This window comes from Microtus ochrogaster, chromosome 2, assembly GCF_000317375.1.
Source record: "Microtus ochrogaster isolate Prairie Vole_2 chromosome 2, MicOch1.0, whole genome shotgun sequence".
Lineage (NCBI taxonomy): Eukaryota > Metazoa > Chordata > Mammalia > Rodentia > Cricetidae > Microtus > Microtus ochrogaster.
This window is the reverse complement of record NC_022010.1, coordinates 41,254,757-41,275,406: the sequence shown is the minus strand read 5'-3', so window position 1 is coordinate 41,275,406 and position 20,650 is coordinate 41,254,757. Positions and strand designations below refer to the sequence as shown.

Below are 20,650 nucleotides of genomic sequence, written 5' to 3'. Positions count from 1 at the left end.
GAGCCACCGTGTGGTTGCTGGGAATTGAACTCAGGACCTTTGGAAGAGCAGGCAATGCTCTTAACCTCTGAGCCATCTCTCCAGCCCCAGGGGGTGATTCTTAAACACTAGGTACACTCCCAATATTGGACAGCTATCACTGTCATCCTCTCCAGAACGTGCCTCTTCTCCAAGAGCACTCACTTCCTGAAACACTAGCCAGTCTGCCTAGTGATCGTCCTCTGATAACCTATGTCCCATCTCTGCTTTCTGCCTCTGAATTTGCCTCTTTTTGGATGTTTTATAAAAGTAGGATCATACAATGCTTGTTCTTCTGTGGTTGACTTATTTTAGGGTACCATAAAGTCTTCAGGGTTCATCACATTGTGAAAAGTACCAAATTTCACTAATTCATTTACCAATTGTTTTATTTATTTATTTATTTATTTATTTATTTATTTTGGTTTTTCGAGACAGGGTTTCTCTGTGGCTTTGGAGCCTGTCCTGGAATTAGCTCTGTAGACCAGGCTAGTCTCGAACTCACAGAGATCCGCCTGCCTCTGCCTCTCGAGTGCTGGGATTAAAGGTGTGCGCCACCACCGCCCGGCAATGTTTTATGTTTTGAATTTGTAAAGTATATTTTGTTTCCTTTGGTCTCAGGTGTTTGAAGTGAATGAGTTCTATAAAATACACTGAATTGAATGAATATTGGTGTCTAATTTCCCCACCCTCTTTTTAAACATCAAAAGCAGAACCATACTTTATAGGAAAAGTTCTGGTCCTTTTCTCCCTGGTAATTTAAATCTTTTGTTTTGTTTTTTGTTTCTGTTTTTTCATTCAGGGTTTCTCTGTGTAGCCCTTGCTGTTCTGGAACTCATTCTGTAAACCAAGCTAGCCTCAAACTCAGATCTGCCTGCCTCTGCCTCCCAAGCCCTAGGATTAAAGGTATGTGCCACTGTACCCAACTGATATCTAAATCTTAATTTGTCAGTCTAAAAATTCTGAATTCAGCCACACTTTTAACTTTTATTTTTCATATTTTGCTGGTAATTATATTCTGTGAAAGTAGATTCAGGTTTTCCCTTTAAGGGTGGCCATGTGCAAGTCAGCGTGCATTACAGGAGCACTTGGAGGCCTCTTGCAGCATTGCTGACCTCAGGACTTGTGTTAGTATTGTCTGGTGTCATCTCTACTTATCCTTTTGCCTTGGGTCGTCTTTGGCTCCCTCCTGGTATTCCTTGTGTCCAAATGGTAGTAGGTAGGATCCCCTGCTCCTTCCTTCCTTCCATTTGACAGCTTATGTCTTGTAAATAAAAGTTCAGTGATGTTACCTGAAACATGACTTGACGTTTCATTTCCATAAATACCTCTGATTACTTGTGTTTAGGTTGTCCTGTTTTCTTCCTTGCATACGTCCGTCGTTATTAGGCTGGCTCACCATCCTGTCCTCTCTGTGAGCTACTCAGATGTTTGCTGTGTTTACCTCTGACATCAGCTTTATTCTCTTATCATACTATCCTATCATAATTCTTTTATATATATTTTTAAATGTACTCTAGTACATTTTAAATGATATAAAAATGTACCCTTTTCTTTTTAAATTATTCATATTTCTTCTTGGTCTTTTATCCCCATATGTACCTGTTTCATAAAATTTACCAAACAGCGTTAGCTCCATGTTGAAGCATCTGCCTTTCCAGGCAGATTCTCCCTGTTTGCAGTGATCTTTCCTTTTTGTTTTCTTAGCTTTATGATGGATTTTTTTTGGTTCATCATTGAGTAGTAACTAATTATAGCGGATGTACATTTGAAGAAATGTCTGTGAGCTGGGCGGTGGTGCACACCTTTAATCCCAGTGCTTGGGAGACGGGAGGGGGATCTCTAAATTTGAGGCCAGTGTGGTCTACAGAGTGAGTTTCAGGACAGCCAGGGCTGCACAAAGAAACCCTGCCTCAGAAAACCAACCAACCAACCAACCAAATAAATAATAAAAGGCCCAAGACCAACTATAATATGTAACATCAATTTTTTTAAGACTTCAAACAGTTATTTGAAATTTTTTTTAAATTTTAATTATGTGTCTGTCTGCATGTGAGGTTGTACAATGCCCGTGAAGGCTAGAGGCATTCCCAGAAACTGGAGTTACAGGCAATTGTGACCAACTTGACATGGGTGCTGGAACCAGACTCTGAGAGCAGTGTGAGCTCTTACCTCTGAATCTCCCTCCAGCCCCAAGACTTCAAATCTTTCATTCCAAATTATCGCTCACAGGTAAGGTTTTTAGAAGATTTGTTTGTTTGATCATTTAATCCCCGTCAGCTGAAGGGAAAACTCGTTCAGGAGCGATTGCTGCTCTTCCAGAGAACCTGGTCTGTCCAGATGTGGGACTCAGCACCCTCTTCTGGCCTCCCACATGATGTCCACTCACACAGTGACAACATGTAAATTAAAATCTTTTTAAGGCTTCTTTTTTTTCTCTCTGAAAACATGTGACTTTCCAGATTTGATGCTTGTTGTTACTAGAATCCCCCCCACCCCTGCACACACACTTTATAAGACTGCATACACTAAGCACATTTTGTACCCAGCCATATTTGGTTTGTGCACCTGTATATATGTGTGTGTCAGAGAGAGAGAGAGTACCATGGCTTGTGTATGTTTGCATATATGTGGAGACCACAGGCTGACATGGGGTGTCTTCCTTGGTTTCTCTCTGCCTTATCCAGTAAGTCAGAGTCTTTAGCTGAACTCACAGCTGGCCAGTAGTAGTAGCTTACTCTGGTAAACTAGCTTGCTCCTAGGATCTTCCAGTGTGTCCACCTGCTTGGGAATGGGGTTTCCAGCAGGCCAGCAGCTCCACCTGGCATTTATGTGAGTTCTAGGGGTCTGGACTCTGGTCCTCATTCTTGCACAGTACTTGAACCACTGAGCCATCTCTCCAGCCTTATTCTGGATTTTTAAGACATAGTACACACTCCAGGTTTAGTAGCACAACCCTGTAATCCTAACACTGCAGAAACTGAAGTGAGAGATGGTGGTGGTGGGGGGGGGGTTCCAGTCTCAAAAGAAAGAGGAAAGGGAAGACATAATGATCCTTAGTCAGCCCAGTCTTTACCCTCATCCTTTAGTAAAAAGTACTTTGTTTAGACTCTGAGCATGACTTTTAATAGGAAAGAAGCATGTTGTCCTAATTTGCACCTCTTTGCTCTTGAGTGAAACTGTGCTTCTCATGTGTTTACTGTCCCCTTTGTCCTCTGCTTTGTGTGTGTGTTGTTGTCATTTTTTTCCTTTCCCATTTTTGATTGCCATTTAGTGGTTGTGACCAAACTTATGGAAACCTATATTTCTAGTATTTAGTCCATGTTTTAGTTTTTAGTAATCTTTGTTGCTTGCCTGTTCTCTTTGAGAGCGTTTTCCTGGCCATGACACTTCATTGCTGGTCATGTTTTTTTCTATGAGTATGGTGCTTGGTTGGAGACAAATGAAGAAAGAAAGAAAGAAAGAAAGAAAGAAAGAAAGAAAGAAAGAAAGAAAGAAAGAAAGAAAGAAAGAAAGAATCAGTGTGGGTTGCCACAATTCTCTGTACTTGCTGTCTCCTTTGAATACCTGGCAAACTACTTCTTTAGTTTCAAAAGCCACCTGGCTAATAATGTGTAGAACCAGGAGTCTTTTCCCCACCATGTCTCATTGGCTCTTCATAGCCTTGCCTTGTTGCAGTATGGTGCTATTTTCCCAAACCCCTTGAAAGGCTTTTATGCAGTGAGCCAATATCATGCAATATTTCTAAAGTTGCTAACTGCCTTGTGAGGGGTAGTCTCTGGGAATCTGAGAGTGAAAAGTAAACTTGGATAATTGGAAGCAATGATTAAATCATAGGCTAGAGTGATTTGAGAAATCTGTTTTGGAAGTCGCAGGAAGTTTGGAAATTGAAAATTAGAGCAAGGTATGGAAACTTAATGATTTTTTTAAAATCATCTTCTAAAATGTTAGTTTCCTTTTTTTGTTTGTGTTTTGTTTTTCAAGACAGGGTTTCTCTGTGGCTTTGGAGCCTGTCCTGGAACTAGCTCTGTAAACCAGGCTGGTCTCGAACTCACAGAGATCCGCCTGCCTCTGCCTCCCGAGTGCTGGGATTAAAGGCGTGCGCCACCATCGCCCAGCTTGGAACTAGCTCTTGTAGACCAAGCTGGCCTCGAACTCACAGAGATCCACCTGCCTCTGCCTCTCAAGTACTGGGGTTAAAGGTATGTGCCACTACCGCCTGGCTGAAATGTTAATTCCTTAAAAATGAAAAAAAAGAAACAAAATTTTTAGCATTATTTTATGTGCATTGGTGTGAGGGTGTCAGGTCCCCTGGAACTGGAGTTACAGATAGTTGTGAGCTGCCATGTAGGTGCTGGGAACTGAACCCAGGCTCTCTGGAAGGACAGCTAGTGCTCTTTCCCACGGAGCCTTCTCTCCAGCTTTTTTACTTTTTTTTTTTACTTTAATTATTTTTGTCACTAGGTGGAATTTTACTAGAAGAATAGTCTAGATAAACAGATGTCTAGCATACCACCCTCCAAATACGCTCAAGTACATTCTGTCCAAAAAACTTTGACAGCCTGGCATGGTGATGCACATCTTTAATCCTAGGATTTAGGAAGCAGAGACTGATGAATCTCCGTGAGTTCAAAGACAGCCAGAGCTATATCATGAGCTCTTGTCTCAGAATGCAAAAACAAAGCAACGGCATAAAATACAGAATAATGTTGGGTCCAGTGGGGTTGTGCAAAGATGGGGACAGACTACCAAAGTCTAATAGACCAGAAGCAAACTTTATTCCAGAAACCAGAATCCAGGAAAAAAATAAAATAAAAAAAATCTCTATGGAGCACAAAAAGCTTATCAGCTGAGACCACAGCCAGAAATGGTTTGTGTAAGGCTGTGGCCAAGGCCAGTTTCTAAACCCACCTTTTTATAGTAGGGGCACCAAGCATTAGGTCTGAACAAAGGAATTGTTATAATCTTGAAGTAAAACTCAGATACAGATTGCCTTACTTTACAATCTCCATTAACAGTTTTTTAGTTAAACTAGTGTTTGTACTTAATCTTTCTTGGTACTTCCAGGTGGTGTTGACTGAAGCTGTGCTCTCCCCTTTGATGCTGCCCGTTTCACATACAGGGATAATGCATAACCCAGTGGTCATATATCTATTACTAAAAGTTGACTCAGCTCATATCCGTAGGCTAGCTCTCAGTTTGCAGAGAGATGCTTTGGTCTTGTAAATAGAGCTATGGGTTGTAAAGCAGAGTAACCCACTGTTAATAGTAATCCTTAAGATATCGAGAAAGCTGCTGACAGTCTGTTCTCATTCTCCTAGGCTTACAACTTTATATTTCTTTATTTCTATGTTCTTGTTTCTGGAATCTACATTTTTATATTCTTATTTTTGAACCCTTCAGGTAAAATCATGAAAACAATTCTTTCTGAGAACATAACAAAATCTATATAAATGGTTTTGTCGCTTTTTAAAGTAGATGCACTCAAAAGCTGTGTGCACTTAAAATACTAAAATAAATCGGGCATGGTGGCACACACCTTTAATCCCAGCAGTTGGGAGGCAGAAGCAGGCAGATCTCTGTAAGTGTGAGGCCAGCCTATTTATGTAGTGAGTTTTAGGACAGGGTATAGCACACTCCTACCACTGTTGTACCTCATGTTGCCTTTCAGACATGTGTAGCTGAGATTGCCCTTGAGTTCTGATCCCTGTCTCCACTTCCCAGATGCTAGAGTTACAGACATATGCCACCACTACTGACTTGATTAGTCATCTTAATTCTTGCCAATATTGACATTATAAAGTGTTATCTGCTGGTGGCCTTATTTACATTACTATAGTATCTGAGGTTGGTCAAATTCACATGCTGTTTGCTTATTATTTATTTAGATTTTTATTAAGATTTATTATAATAATCACTTGTTCAGAAAGGATGCCGCCACCCTCCTGAAATGGGGGAGTTTTCTGGCCCCCATTTTTATATATTTTCTATGTCTGCGTGAGTTCCTGCATGTATGTGTGAGTACCATGTGTATGCCTGATGGCTCAGAAGGTAAGAAGAGAGAAGTATTGAATCCCTGGAACTGCACTCACAGGTAGTCCTGAGCTGCCAGGTGGGTGCTGGGTGTCAACTAGGTCCCTGCAAGTGTTCTTAATAGCTGAGCCATCTCTCCAGCCCCATTTACTTTCATATTCAGCCTTTAGTTTGAAGTATTTTTTGATGCTATACCTATAAGGTAAAGTTGAGCTGTTTCTTTGCCTGGATCCCTCTAAGAGAGGCTGAGGGTTTATGTGACTACCGTATTAGGAAGTACATTCCCAGAGAACAGAAGTGTGAGGAAATGGAAGTGGAGCCTGGAAGGAGTCGTCGCCAAAGGGAAATCTAACCACAGACAGGGTGAGAATGGAGTGGTCCACCCACAGTTAATCCCCTGTGCCACCAGATTGCATATGTTTGGGTACCACATAACGTATCCGTGTTGTGAAGTGTTATCATGTTGTCCTGAATGAAAAAGTTGACCTCATCCAAAAGCTGTTTGCTGGGGTAGTAGTAGTTTGAGAAGATATGTCCAGAGGCTCTGAAAAGCAGCAAGTAATACATTATCAGAAACTGATTGTGTAATATAAAATTACAAAATATTTTCCTATTAGGTATTTGTGTATTATGTATGTATATATGTACATATGTATGTATGTATAATTATTCTTCCAAAACATCCTTACTGTTCCGTGGGCTTTTTGTCTTCCATATAAATTTTAGAATTGGTGTCCCATTGTTTCACAAAGGCTTCTTGGAATTGATGATGATGATTGTAATGAATCTATAGATCAGTTTGAAGAAAGTCTGCATCTTTACAATTTTGAGTAAATTCATAAACATTATCTTTACCCATAACAACAGACCTCTGGGCATGTCTGAGGGAGTGTCTAGATTGTGGGACAAGCCACCTTTCCATGGGCTGGGTGGGACAGACTGAATAAAAAGTAGAAAGGAGCTAAGAACTAGCATTTCCCCTGCCTGCTTCCTGAATGGGCTAGAGTGTGGCCAGCAGCAGCCTCCTGTTCCCACCACCGCGCCTTCCCTACCAAGATGGACCGTGCACTCAAACTGTGAGCCAAAATAATAAGGCTTTCTTCTGTAAGTCATTTTTGTTACATATTTTACTACAGCAACAAGAAACGTCACTGATGAAACTTCAAAATACTTCGTCCACATCTGCCTTCTCCCCAACCCTACTCTTTGTGAAAGAGTAGGCAATACAGAGTGTTAATTCAATTTACTTAGTGATTGAAACAGAGTCTAAAAGTAAAGGTTGACTTTGTTTTCAAGATACAACTTGAATGGCAGCTGTCTGTTTAAATTTGCTAGCATTATTTATTTGAAAAACATTTTCAGATTTTATTTAATACCTTGCTGGGTACTTGTAGTTAATTAAAAAACGTTACGTCAGGCGTGGTGGTACACGTATAATCCCAATATTCTGTAGGCTGAGGAAGACAAACTTCAAGTCTATCCTGGACTATGTAGGGACCCTCTGTTCCTCCCTCTGCAAACCTATAAAATTAGTGTCTCCTTACAAAGGATAGAGTTCAGGAGAGGATATAAGATATATCATATCAAGTAATGATAGTGGCAGTGTCAAAATCTAGTCAGTATGTTTAATACACAGTGCAGAAAATTCCTATTGTAGGTGTTACTGTCTGACTGTGTAAAGATGAGAGCAGTCACTGCTCACAGTCAATTTTGTTGAGCCACACACATTTCAGTTCAGCATCCACATGGCAGCTCACAATCAACTGTCTGTAACTTCAGACTCAGGGGATTGGATGCCTTCCTCTGACTTCCACCAGCACTAGACTTGTATGTGTGCAGACAAACACTCATACACAGAAAATAAATCTTAAGAAGTAGCTGTGGCCAAGCACACCTGTAATCCCAGCAGTTGGAAGATAGAAGTTGAAAGTTATCAGGCATGATGGTATATGCCTTTAATCCCTGCATTTGACATTGGGAGCTGCATGGTGAGACTCTGTTTCAAAAAAGCTTAAAATTATCCTCCATAAATAGCAAGTTTGGAGGCCAGCGTGGTCTACATCAGACCTATTGCCAAATGTGTATATTCTTAGGTATTAGTTGATAGTTGTTAAGGCTCATTTCTCCTGAAGAAGTTTTGTATTGTTTTTTGACTCACCAGAGAATGTTACCAAATGAAGCTGTATCCCACAGAATGAGTTTAGACCATTAAAATGTATTTAGAGCTGGGAATGGTGGTTCATTCCTGTAACCTTAGTGTACACTAGGATCACAGGTTCAAGGCCAGCCCTAACTACACAGCAAGCAAAGGTACGTGTGTGGGTGGGTTGGGGGGGGTGAGCTGTTAGGATTTCTCGGTGGTTTTGTTTGCTCCCTTTCACTATGATGAGGCTTGCTAGTTAAGGTATTTTCATTTCCTGCCCAGAGAGATTTATTTTGATTTGTGCCTGTAGAATACAGCTTTTTAGATCCTAGCTTTATGTGAAAGGGACTTCCATTAAAGTTTTCAAACTCAGCCATACTGGTTTTGTTGCCTGTCCCTTCTGATGCCATCAAAGTAGAAGTTTTTGGTAGGTTTAGTCAAGCATTGAGAATAAGTGGGCTAGCAAATGGCTTAGTCTCTCGAGTAACCTCGCTTTGTTTCTGGACTTAATAAAATCGTCTCTCATCTATTTACTAATATCATTTGTGCACTATAAAAACTTTCCTTTTGGGCCGGGCGGTGGTGGCGCACGCCTTTAATCCCAGCACTCGGGAGGCAGAGGCAGGCGGATCTCCGTGAGTTCGAGACCAGCCTGGTCTACAGAGCTAGTGCCAGGACAGGCTCCAAAGCCACAGAGAAACCCTGTCTCGGAAAAAAAAAACAAAAAAAAAAAAACTTTCCTTTTTACACTCATTTGTATATGCATGTATGGAGGTCATACATGGTGTGGATTCTGGAGATAGAACCAGGCCATTGTGCTCAGCAGAAAGTATCTTTGCCCACTGAGCCATCCCCCTGGCCCCATGAGTTAAAATCTTTTCATCAGTTACCCAAACTTGTATTTATGTGAATTTGATGTAGTTTGATTTCCCTTTTTTCTTCTCTGCCTTGCCTCTTCGCTATGGAGCTTTGCCATATTGACCTGGCATTTGACTGGTGTTCTCGTCAGGTGGACGCCTGCTTCCTCTCCAGTTTGGAAGCTTCTGTCTGTGTGTGGCAGCACTGTAGGTAGTTTGGGTGTGTTTTCATCTGTACTTATGCTCTCAGAGGTTCTTAACGTTTGGGGTGCGATGATATCAGCTTACGGCGAGAGTGTTAGAGTTCTGGTTAGTGTTGCTAACTGAAAATATATAAAATTTAAGTATGAAATTTGAATTAGAATTCCACTTTCTTACCATGTTTTCTGGTGATGCGTTTTTCCCTTGCTGTGCCACAGTCTATCCCAGTAGATTATAATAAATTAATTTCTGCTGGTTAGACTGACTGGTTCCAGACACCACTTCTTTATTTTTGCCGTGTATTTAACTACCCATGGTCTTCTTCAGTACACAATTGAGTAATTGTTTGTGTTTGAGGCTCGTCATAGTTAAACAATGGGCCTGTTAAAAAGTACAATGTGTTTTGGGCTCACTTTTTGTTTTGCCTACTTGTTTGTCACTGAAAAGTAGCAAAAAGTGAACAGTCTGGAGAGCGACACTACTTACTTGCTTTTTTTTTTTTCACATGTTTTTGAGTAGTGGTAGAACAGAATATAGGGCACATTATCAGTTTATCATGAAATTTGTTTTAGCTTGGTTTGATTTTGAGACAGGGTCTCATGTATCTCTGGCTGACTTCAACTCCTTATGCAGCAGAGGATGACTTTGAACTTCTCGCCTCCAACCTCCCTGTGGTAGGATGCATGCACCCCTTGTCTGGTTGTATACAGTTCTGGGAGTTGTACCCAGGGCTTCATGCACACTGAACAAGCAGGCACTCTACTAGCTAAGCTGCATCTCCAGTCCCATAAATTGGTTTTGTGTCTATTGTTCTTGCCTAAATATAATATTAAAGAATTTTATCACATTATTAGGCACTTTTCAGGCACTTAACACTGTCAATAGAAGCAGTACACAAAAAAGCTGCTTTGTAGGGAAGAGACTGAGGTCATAAGTCAGCTGTGAGGGACAAGTACGAAGGCTTTCAAAGGTAATCCTGTTAATATGACATGCTTTATCTGTGTCTAATAAACTGCTGTGTGAGAAAATGACTCCCACGGTCAGGAAGGATAGACTTCGTCAGGGAATAGAAGAATATGGTCGACATGAGTCATTCAGCATTCCTGTCTAAGATATGCAAAGCCCTTGCCCTTTGGACTGAGTGAAATGTTGGGGAAGAAAATGACAAATCATGACTAATTGTCACAGTTGTAATTCAGTACCAAAAGTCATCCAGTGCACCGTGTTAGCAAAGAGACAAGCACGAGGAAGGAGCTAGGATTCTTGGATTTTGGTAGTAGATCTGCTGCACAGAATAGATTTGTGTGCAGGTTTTAGGTAAGTCTCTTATTTTCTGGTGGGTTATTTCTTTGACCTATCAAATGTGTCAGATAATGTATGTCAAAGTAATACACCAGAACAAGTAGCATTTGTGACATACTCTGAAAGAAATAAAAGCTGCAGGATTCAGAGGGAAAGAATAATGTCTGCATCTCATTCTCAAATTATAGCTGCTTTTCTCCGAGTCATAGAAATTGAGCTAAATTGAAGAAGTAAAGATTATTTTAAATTTTATATGGATGCAGTTGGTCTCCTTTTATTGTAGATAAACGAAGGTTTCCTCACAAAAGATCAATATCCAATTACCTTTCAAAACTTTGTTTACTGAGAAGTTGTTTGTTTTCCTAACATGCATACTTTTATATCAATTTACATAAGGTAGGGATCTTTAGCTGCTGTAACTCACTCTTTTAATAAGACTAAAGAGCCAGTAAGATGGCTCAGCTTTCTCCAAGCCCGATGACCGGAGTCTGATCCTCAGGACCCACACAGTGAAAGGAGCAAATTCACTCCCTCAAGCAGAGATAGGACTGGATAGATGGTTCTGTGGGTAAAGCACATGGCAAACTATCATCATGGATCCCCAGCACCCATGTAGAGCCAGGCATGGTAACATATGTTCCCTGTGTTCCTACAACAAGATGAAGACAGAGACAGGAGAATTTCCCAGAAGCTCATGAGCCAGAAAGCCTGTCATACTGAGCAGTAAATGATTCAAAAGGTGCTGGAAAGCAAGGGCTCATACCTGAAGTTGGCCTGTGACCTCCACATGCATCCACGTGCACACTTTCAGGAAGATTAAAAAACAAAGACAGGATACTGGAGAGGCAGCTCAGCAGTTATCCTCAAGAGGACCAAGACCGAGTTCAGTTATTAACCCTACATCTGGTGGCTCACAAACTCAGAGAACATCAACACAAGGGAATCAGATACCTGTTTGTCCTCCTCAGGCACCCACACACAGGCAGAATATACTCACACAAGCACACACACATAAAATAATTTAAATATAAATGTCAAATTCATAACTATACTTGAATGTAAATGAGGTTAGCTATGGGGGTGTGTCATCTATGTTTCTGAGCAGAGCATTACAAGGTGACAGATAGTCTTGGCATCGTAGCCACACTGATTCTTGGGCATGTTATACATTTACCTTTATCATTGTACTCAGATCAGTCAGGTTCCATGTGTCAGCTTTTCAGAGCCTGACTCCAACATCCATAGCACACAATGCCCTGTGCCCCATTCTCCTTGCCTATCTCATTAGTTCACTTTGTCTCTTTAGACACTTGTACTTCCAAGTCACATATAATCCCGATTTTCTTTATCCTCTTCATGGTTCCCTATGCTATAGTATAGCTCTGGAATAGTGCTGTAGTGAGCACTGGCCTTCTTGTGTCTCTGTGACATGCTGAATAGGAGTCTGTTGGTAAAACCATCAGTGATATAACTGGGTCTCAACAGAAGTTCTTGTTTTAGTTTTGGGAGAAGCCTCTATGGTCACTTTCTTTTTCTTTTTTAATTGTATTTTTTTAAAAAATAAATAAATCTTTTTTCATTTTACATACCAATCCCAGTTCCCACTCCCTCCCCTCCTCCCATTCCTTCCACCTTCCTCCCTCCCCACTTCCGCTCCTCAGAGAGGGTAAGGCACGTTAATTTGAGGAAGGACCAAGGCCCTCCCTACAAAGAGAATGGGTTCCAAAAAGCCAGTACAAGCAGTAGGGATAAGTCTCATGCCACTGCCAGTGATCCTGCAGTCTGCCCCAGCCCTACAGCTGTCACCCACATTCAGAGGATCTAGTTTGGTCCTATGCTGGTTTCTTCCCTGCTCATCTGGAATTGGGGAGTACCCATTAGCTCAGGTGAGCTGTTTCAGTGGGTGTCCCCATGATGTCTTGACCTCTTGGCTCATGTTCTCACTCATCCCACTCTTCGACCATGGTTGCTTTCATAATGACTGGACACTCCAACCAGTAATGCTGCAGGGGCTCCCTTTGGACTCTCAAATAGCATTTATTGTTACTTGTTTTCTTAATGACTGCTGTTCTTAACAAGTGTTAAGCTGGTATCTCAGCCTAGCTTTGATTTGCTTTTCCCTGATGTTTATTGAGGTTGGATATTTTTTTATGTTTATTGCTGTTTGTATTTCAGATTTATTTTGTGTACATGTGTTTGTGACTGTAACAATAGTGCCAGAGGAGATGGTTGAAATTCAGTTTACTTCCTGTCACTTTGTAGGGTTGTCAGAATGTCGGACCTGGCTGCAAGCACCTCTACCTGCTGGTGCACCCCACTGTCCTGTATTTTGATTTTGAGAATTGTTCATTTCATTAGCCCATGTATTGATTAGGGTGTTTGATTTCTTGTTATTTAGGTTTTTTAGTTTGTATATTGTCAGGCATGTCCAACCTGTGGTTCATGGGCCACATGGATAGAAAGAGACCCAAAACAAAATATTAAACTTAGTTCAAATATTATGATTTTTTTAATCTCTCGTGTGTGTGAGAGAGAGAGACAGAGACATACAGAGACAGAGATTCAGTTCTGCTTTGTAGATGACAACGAACATAGCTGTTTGATATTAAACCTCTATAAGCTATATAGCTAGCAGAGTTTCCCTGTTCAGAACATCCTTGCCTACATCAGTATTGGAATCTTTTCTCCTCTAGCGGTTACAGATTTTCAGTTCTTACATTAAGATCTTCGATGCACTTGGAGTTGACTTTTGTGAAAGTTAAATATGAAATTCTTCTGTATGGGGACATCCAGTTTCCTAGCACCATTTGTTATTCAGTGTATATTTTTAACATCTTTGTCAAAAATCAGGTGTTTTTATCTGTGGGATTGATATCTGGGTCTTCTATTCTGTTTATCTGTGTGTCTGTTTTTGTGCCAGTACCACGGCTCTATAGTGTAACTTAAGCTCAGGTGTGGTGTTACCTCCCACATTCTTATTTTTGCTAAGGATTATTTTGGCTCCCTTGGTATTTTGTGCTTCCATGTAAACTTTAAGATTATTCTTCCCATTTTTTTGTTTTTGTTTTTAAGACCAGTGTGAGTGGGGTGTGTGTGTGTGTAGCTTCCGAGCTACAGAGAAAAACCCTGTCTTGAAAAACCAAAACCAACCAAACAAAAAACTCCAGGTGTTTGTTACACTCCCAGTACTAGGAAGGTATAAACAGGGGGATCCTTGGGGCTTGCTAGCCATCCATTCGATCCAGTTATTGAGTTCAGGCTTCAATAAGAGACCCTGTCTGAAAAATAGAAGGTATAGAGTTATTGAGGAAGACACCTTTATCCACTTCTGGCCTTCGTTGCATGCACATATATCCATGCACATATAAAGGAGAGCCAAGGCCCATCTCTGCTTCTGACAGTAGACCTACCAGAGATATCCAGTGTGGCTGTTCCCTGCAGAAATCAGTTTTTTTAAGACTCCATATTATGTGGCATACCATGCCTATAATCCTAGTGCTTGTGAGGCTGGAGCAGGAGGAACCCTACGAGTTCTGGGCCTAATTATTTAAAGACAAACAGGCTGGAGAGGTGACTTGGTGGATAAGAGCATGGCTGCTGTTGGGAAGATCTGGATTTGATCCCCAGTATCCACATGGTGCTCACAAGTGTCTGTAACTCCAGTTCCAGGGAGTCTGACACCCTCTTCTGGCTTCTGGTGGGCGCACGCGCCCACACACACAGACACACACACACAGAGGCAAAACACAACATATTACAATAAAAACGTTAAAAAAAATTGAATTTTTAGCCGGGCGGTGGTGGCGCATGCCTTTAATCCCAGCACTTGGGAGGCAGAGGCAGGCGGATCTCTGTGAGTTCGAGACCAGCCTGGTCTACAAGAGCTAGTTCCAGGACAGGCTCCAAAATCACAGAGAAACCCTGTCTCGAAAAACCAAAAAAAGAAAAAAGAAAAAAAAAGAAATTGAATTTTTCTAATTTGCTTCTCTAATGCTGTGGCAAAACACAGATACCTTATGAAAAATTTAAAACAAGATATTGACCAAAAGCAAATTGAGGAAGGGAAAGAAAGAAAAGGCTGATGTATAGATTGCACTCTGCTATCAAGGAATGGCGCGGGAGGGATGCTGCTTACTGACTTGTTCCCCATGTCGTGCGCAGTTTGCTTTCCCAGGACCTGCCTGGGGAGGCACTGCCAGAGTGGGCTGGGCCCTCCTACATTGTCATTAGTCATGAAACTACCGCAGGCCAGTCTGATGGAGGCAGTTCCTCAGTTAAGGTTTTCTCTTCCCAGGTGATTCTAGTTTGTGTCATGTTGACCAAATGAGACAATACACAAACATGTTCATTTTTATTTTGGAATCATCTCAGAATCATTGGTTAGTTAAATCACTTGTAATGTGTTAGCGTGAACATATTCTTCAAGCGTTCAGTGCAGACTGGTTTTATTGAGGCAAATTTGTTTTATCTTTTATCATGTATTTACCCAGATTTTGCTAATGTAACTGGATCACATTTTCTAATTTGCAGTTGTAGTGATTACTGTCTGTGCTGTCTTTAACCTTGTTATTAATTGAATGTTTTGCATGTTGCCTCTCTTCCAGGCCATTTCATAATTCTGAATCATGTCTGATAACGGAGAACTAGAAGACAAGCCTCCAGCACCTCCTGTGCGAATGAGCAGTACCATTTTTAGCACCGGAGGAAAAGATCCTTTATCGGCCAATCACAGTTTGAAACCTTTGCCTTCTGTTCCAGAGGAAAAGAAACCCAGGAACAAAATTATCTCCATATTCTCAGGCACAGAAAAAGGTAAACAGCTGCTATAATTTGGGAAGTCTCCCATTGGCACATGGTATGTTTCCATCTTGATACTGTCTGTGGTGAATAACAGACGGATCTGCGAGAACCCCTGAGGGCTGGAGAGACGGCCCAGGAGTTACACTCGTGTGCTGCTCTTGCAGAGGATGACCCAGCTTTGATTCCCAGCACCCACGTGGCAGCTTACCACCGTCTGTAACTCTAGTCCCAGGGGATCCAACACCCTTTTCTGGTCTCCACAACTGCTGCCTATACCTCTCATACATGTGCTGCAGGTACATACACTCAGGCAAACACTCATACACATAAAATAAAAATAAACCTTAACAAAGAAAAAAGAAAACTCTTGATAATAGGCACTATTAAACAGACTCTCGTGGGCTTGATGCCTCAAACCCTTACTTAGTACTTGGAAGACTGAGGCAGGAGGATCAGTTGAACTTAGGAATTCAAAGTCAGACTAGAAAACACAGGGATACCCTGTCTCTAAAACAACAACTACCACCACCCCCCAAAAAAAATTATTCATTCATTCAGCGTCTTATTGTGTAGTCAAAGCTGTTGGTCCTCCTGCCTGCAGTGTGTGCTGTCATGCCCAGCAAAACTACCTTATTAAAGTGTGAATGCTTGTTCAGTCTGCTTGCTACATAAAGTGAATTTCTATTCTTACCTTCATTTTCTGAGACCTTTATACAGCTTCCTGACATTAGTGGGATTTGTGATTGCCCTAGTCTATTTTGTGTGGCTTTAACAAAGTATCTGAGAAGATAGGTACTTTATGTGGGTGTGGTGGTGTGCACCTGTAATCCCAGCACTCAAGGGGTAGAGGCAGGTGGCTCTCCATGAGTTTGAGGCCAGCCTGGTCTGCATAGTAAACTCCAGGTCATCCAAGACTATGTAGTGAACTGTCTTAGCCCTCACTCCACTCCCCCCCAAAGAGGTTTATTTTGTCTGTGCTTCTGGTGGCTAGAAACTCCAAACAGCACAACAACCCCAGTGTCTAATGAGGTCCATGTCACAGTGTGGTGAAGATTCAGAAGAGGACCCAGCTACTTATGAGAATGTTTAAAACCCAGAAGCAGGGGGCTGGAGAGATGGCTCAGTGGTTAAGAGCACTGGTTGCTCTTGCAGAGGTCCTGAGTTCGATTCCCAGCAACCACATGGTGGCTCACAACCATCTGTAATGAGATCTGGCGCCCTCCTCTGGCGTGCGGACATACATGAAGGCAGAATGTTGTATACATAATAAATAAATATTTTTAAAAAAAAAGCCCAGAAGCAGAAGAGTCAGGAGGGGCAGCTACCCTTTGTGAGAATCTGCTCCCTCAGAAATTACTGTGCTGACACCATTAATCCATTCTGAAGGTGGTCATTACTCCTATGAGGTCCTTCCCCTTAAAGTTCCAACTACTTTTCTATACCATTTTTATTGTTTAGTTGATTTTTGTTTTGTTTAGACATTCCCTATAACTGAGACTGGCCTCAAGCTCTTATGACTGCTAGTCCTCTTGCTTCCACCTCTCAGGGAACATGAGTGATTACAGACATGCAGAACCATGGCCTGCTTTTTTATAGAATACTGCTTACTGGGGATCAAGCCTCCAGGGTATGAACCATTAACAAATAAGTCATATATAAACTAAACTATAGCAGTGATATTTGAGGTACATGCTCATGATGGTTAATATCAGTTGTCAGCTTGATCTAGAATCAAGATGGAACCACCTGCCCACTGTGGTTGGCCCCACTGGCTGGGATCCTGAACTATATCAGTGGGAAAAGGAAGAAGAATGGCAATTTGAAAGCCTGTTCAAGTGTCAGCATCCGCATAATGAAAGAGAACAAACACCCACAAATGGTCCTCTTATTTAAACACATACCACATGCACACATAAATTAAAAAAAGGAGGGGGGCAATGTGGAATGAGATTCAGTGGGTAAAGTACTTGTTCTGTAAGCATGAAGGTCTGAAGTCGATCTGCAACCCCTATATAAAAAGCCAGATTGCAGTGTGTACCTGTAACCCCAGAATTGGGAGGGAGGGGACAGGCAGGTCCCAAGGGTTCACTGGCCAGTCTAGCCAGCTGATGAGTTCCAGGTTCAATGAGAGACACTGTCTCAGAAAGTAAGGTAGGGGATGATACAGACAGTGTAGACATCTGGCCTTCAGGGTATGCACATAAAAAGAATTAGGCCTTTTATAACAAATTCACAGCCGGGCGGTGGTGGCGCACGCCTTTAATCCCAGCACTCGGGAGGCAGAGGCAGGTGGATCTCTTGAGTTCGAGGCCAGCCTGGTCTACAAGAGCTAGTTCCAGGACAGGAACCAAAAAAAAGCTACAGAGAAACCCTGTCTCGAAAATAAAATTAAAAAAAGTTCACTGAAGGGATCCTTTGCTTGCCTGTTAATGTTTACATACTCTATGTGAATCACCAGGAATTAAATGATAAGCAAAGCAGACAGTGTCCCTACCCTTACTACACACGTCCAAAAGCTAGTGGAACTGGAACTATATCTCATGGGTAGTGCACTTGCCTTAGCATGTTGTGAGGCCCTAGGTTCATTTTGAGGGATGGACGGAGTGTCGTAACATGTAGTTGTGAACTATGAAGACTGACACAATGGTAGTGTAATATGTCTGACTAATTTGGAGTTTTAGGAAGGCTTTCTAAGGCAAAACGGAGCTTGAGGGTTAGAATGAAGCAGTGGTTAAAGTGTATTCTATGCCTAGAAAAGAATGGTCAGTGGCCTGGCCACGGGGTCATGGTATACCGTGGCACTGAGTGCAGGCCAGTGTGATTTAAAAACAGAGAGGGCACATGACCATTACAGCTAAGTGTGACATTCACATGGAACTGCACACAACAGAAATGAAAAAGTGGGGAAGATCTGGTCACAAGGGCCTTGTCTTATATGCTGTAGAACTCGAATTTTTCTTGTTTCCTGAGCAACCATTGCAGAATTTAAGGAGACTGGTAGCAGTATAGAAATTAGGTTTTCTTGGAGGTCTAAGACTACCTTGAAAACTGTGGGGCTTTTGCAGGAGGCTTAAACCAATTTAGTAGTTTTAATAATGAAAATGACAGTGAGCCCTTGTCTTGGCTTATTATAGGCTCTAGTTAGATAGCTAGTGTTGAGTTGATAGAGTGTTCATCAGCCGAGGCAGTTTTACACCCAGTTATTAAGCTTGTGTGCACTTTACATATCCGATGGGGTTTGAAGAATGAAGATGTTACGTAAACATCCTTTCTTGTCCAGAAATCCAGTACTAATATTAATACTGGTTTATACTTCACCTTCCTTGAGAATAAATACTCTTTCTTCTGTGTTATGGAACAAACTTAGTTTCATGAATTTGGAGATAACACTGATTGTTGGACTGGAAACTGAGGAGTCTTCATTTAAGTAGATAAGTGTTCTTTCTTCCTCTTTTCTGTTCTGGAATGCACCACAATCTTGTGCCTCATTCTGTCAAGTGCTGGGATGATGGGTATGAACCCCCAGGCCCAGCTGCTCAAGAGGCTGTTCTGTGATTCCAGCTAGGTCAGTTGTAGAAAAAAGCAGTGACTTTAAATTTCATGTCAGCATGAGCCTCAGGATTTTACCTCCTGTCCTTCCCTCCACTGCTGTTTTGTTATTTAAAGGTTTTAGAAGTGAGTCAGAGAAGTTTCCATGGTCTGTTACTTCCCATCAAGTGATCTGTTATTTGTAGACATCTTATAGATTATTATTTTTGACAAGCAAAAGTGGGAAGTTGACTTATTTTTAAACGTGAATAGATTTCTCCAAAGCTAGGGTGTCTTGCAGAATTATTTATTTCTGCCCAATGTTGGCATCTATAGTTACACCCAATCTGTAGAACAGGTCTGTCTAATATGTGTTTGTTCTGAGGCTTACTTTCATATCTTTTTATCAGTTGCTGTTTCTAAAACTTTGACCCTCATCCAGGGGCTACTAAAATATGACCAGTACTTGTGAAAAAACAAGTGAAATTCAGTAGACTTTAGTTTTAGGATATTGTGTCATTTTCTTTCTTCTTTTTTTTCCTTTAATTGAAAAGATAAGCACATAGTTGGGCAGTGATGGCACACACCTTTCTTTAATCCCAGCACTCAGGAGGCAGAGGCAGATGGATCTCTGTGAGTTTGAGGCCAGGCTGGTCTATAAGAGCTAGTTCTGTGATAGCTAGGGACTGTTGCACAGAAAAACCCTATCTCTAAATAAATAAAGATAAGCACGAACAAACAAAAGGGTATAGTGGTGCATGCCTTTAATCCCAGCACTCAGGAGGCAGAGGCAGGTAGATCTCTGTGAGTTCAAGACCAGCCTGCTCTACATAGTGACTCTGAGACAGCCAGAACTACACAGAGAAACACTTTCTAAAATATATATATACATATATTAGGCCAGGTGACACATGTCTTTAATTCTAGCACTTAGGAGGCAGGCAAATCTCTATGAGTTTGAGGACAACCAGAGAGCTATAATAGAGAAAGAGACAAGAGACCCTGTCTCAACAAACTAACAAGCAAAAAAGATTTATATTTATTGTAGGTGTGTGCATACATGAGCCTGCAAACTGTGGTGCATGTGTAGAGACCAGAGCACAGCTTGTGAGACTTGTTTGTCTCCTTCTAGGATGTGCGTCCACGACATGGAGCTCAGTTGTCAGGCCTGGCAGCAGGCATCTTTACCCAGTGAGCCACCTGGCTCTCGTCATTTTCCTTATCTAGGTCCATCTCTAGGCTGTTATTCTTTAACTTCCCAAAGGTGGAGAAGCTGCTGGACCTCAGATATAGTAAAACCTAGCAATTTTTTTGCTCACTTCTCTTTCTTCCTCTTCCCCATACTTGTTTGCTATTCTTTGCTGATTTAAACTGGACTTCTTCATTGTGTTAGGAAAGGGAACTTTCGCACCAGCTGTCCTTCCTTATAATCTGGTCACTGGAGCTATGCTGTTTTTTTGTAATTCTGGCATAGCTCAGTCACCCTGTGAAACAGTTGGCTGGAATGTTAAATGGGGGACTGGGGCTGTTGATGCCCACCTTGGATTGGGTATCTGTGATCAAGGTCATATAAGAAAATGACATTGTTTTCCAGTCGTACGCATTGGGAAATGGTGAAGAAGTACCTGATGTAACAGGAGAAAAGCCTCTGCAAAGGACTATTGGTTTTTTGAGACAGGATTTCTCTGTAGCTTTACAGCCTCTCCTGGAACTAGCTCTTGTAGACCAGGCTGGCCTCGAACTCACAGAGATCCGCCTGCCTCTGCCT

At 41.6% G+C, this 20,650-nt stretch overlaps 1 protein-coding gene across 1 annotated transcript in view; it reads left to right on the top strand.

Moving 5' to 3' along the window:
- Positions 1-20,650, top strand: part of Pak2 (p21 (RAC1) activated kinase 2) — a 64,413-nt gene that overhangs the window by 9,186 nt on the left and 34,577 nt on the right. Inside the window, exon 2 of the mRNA XM_005344830.3 lies at positions 15,159-15,366. Within this exon, the coding sequence (XP_005344887.1) occupies positions 15,180-15,366 (187 nt within the window). The 5' untranslated portion in view covers positions 15,159-15,179. The remainder of the gene's footprint in view (positions 1-15,158; positions 15,367-20,650) is intronic.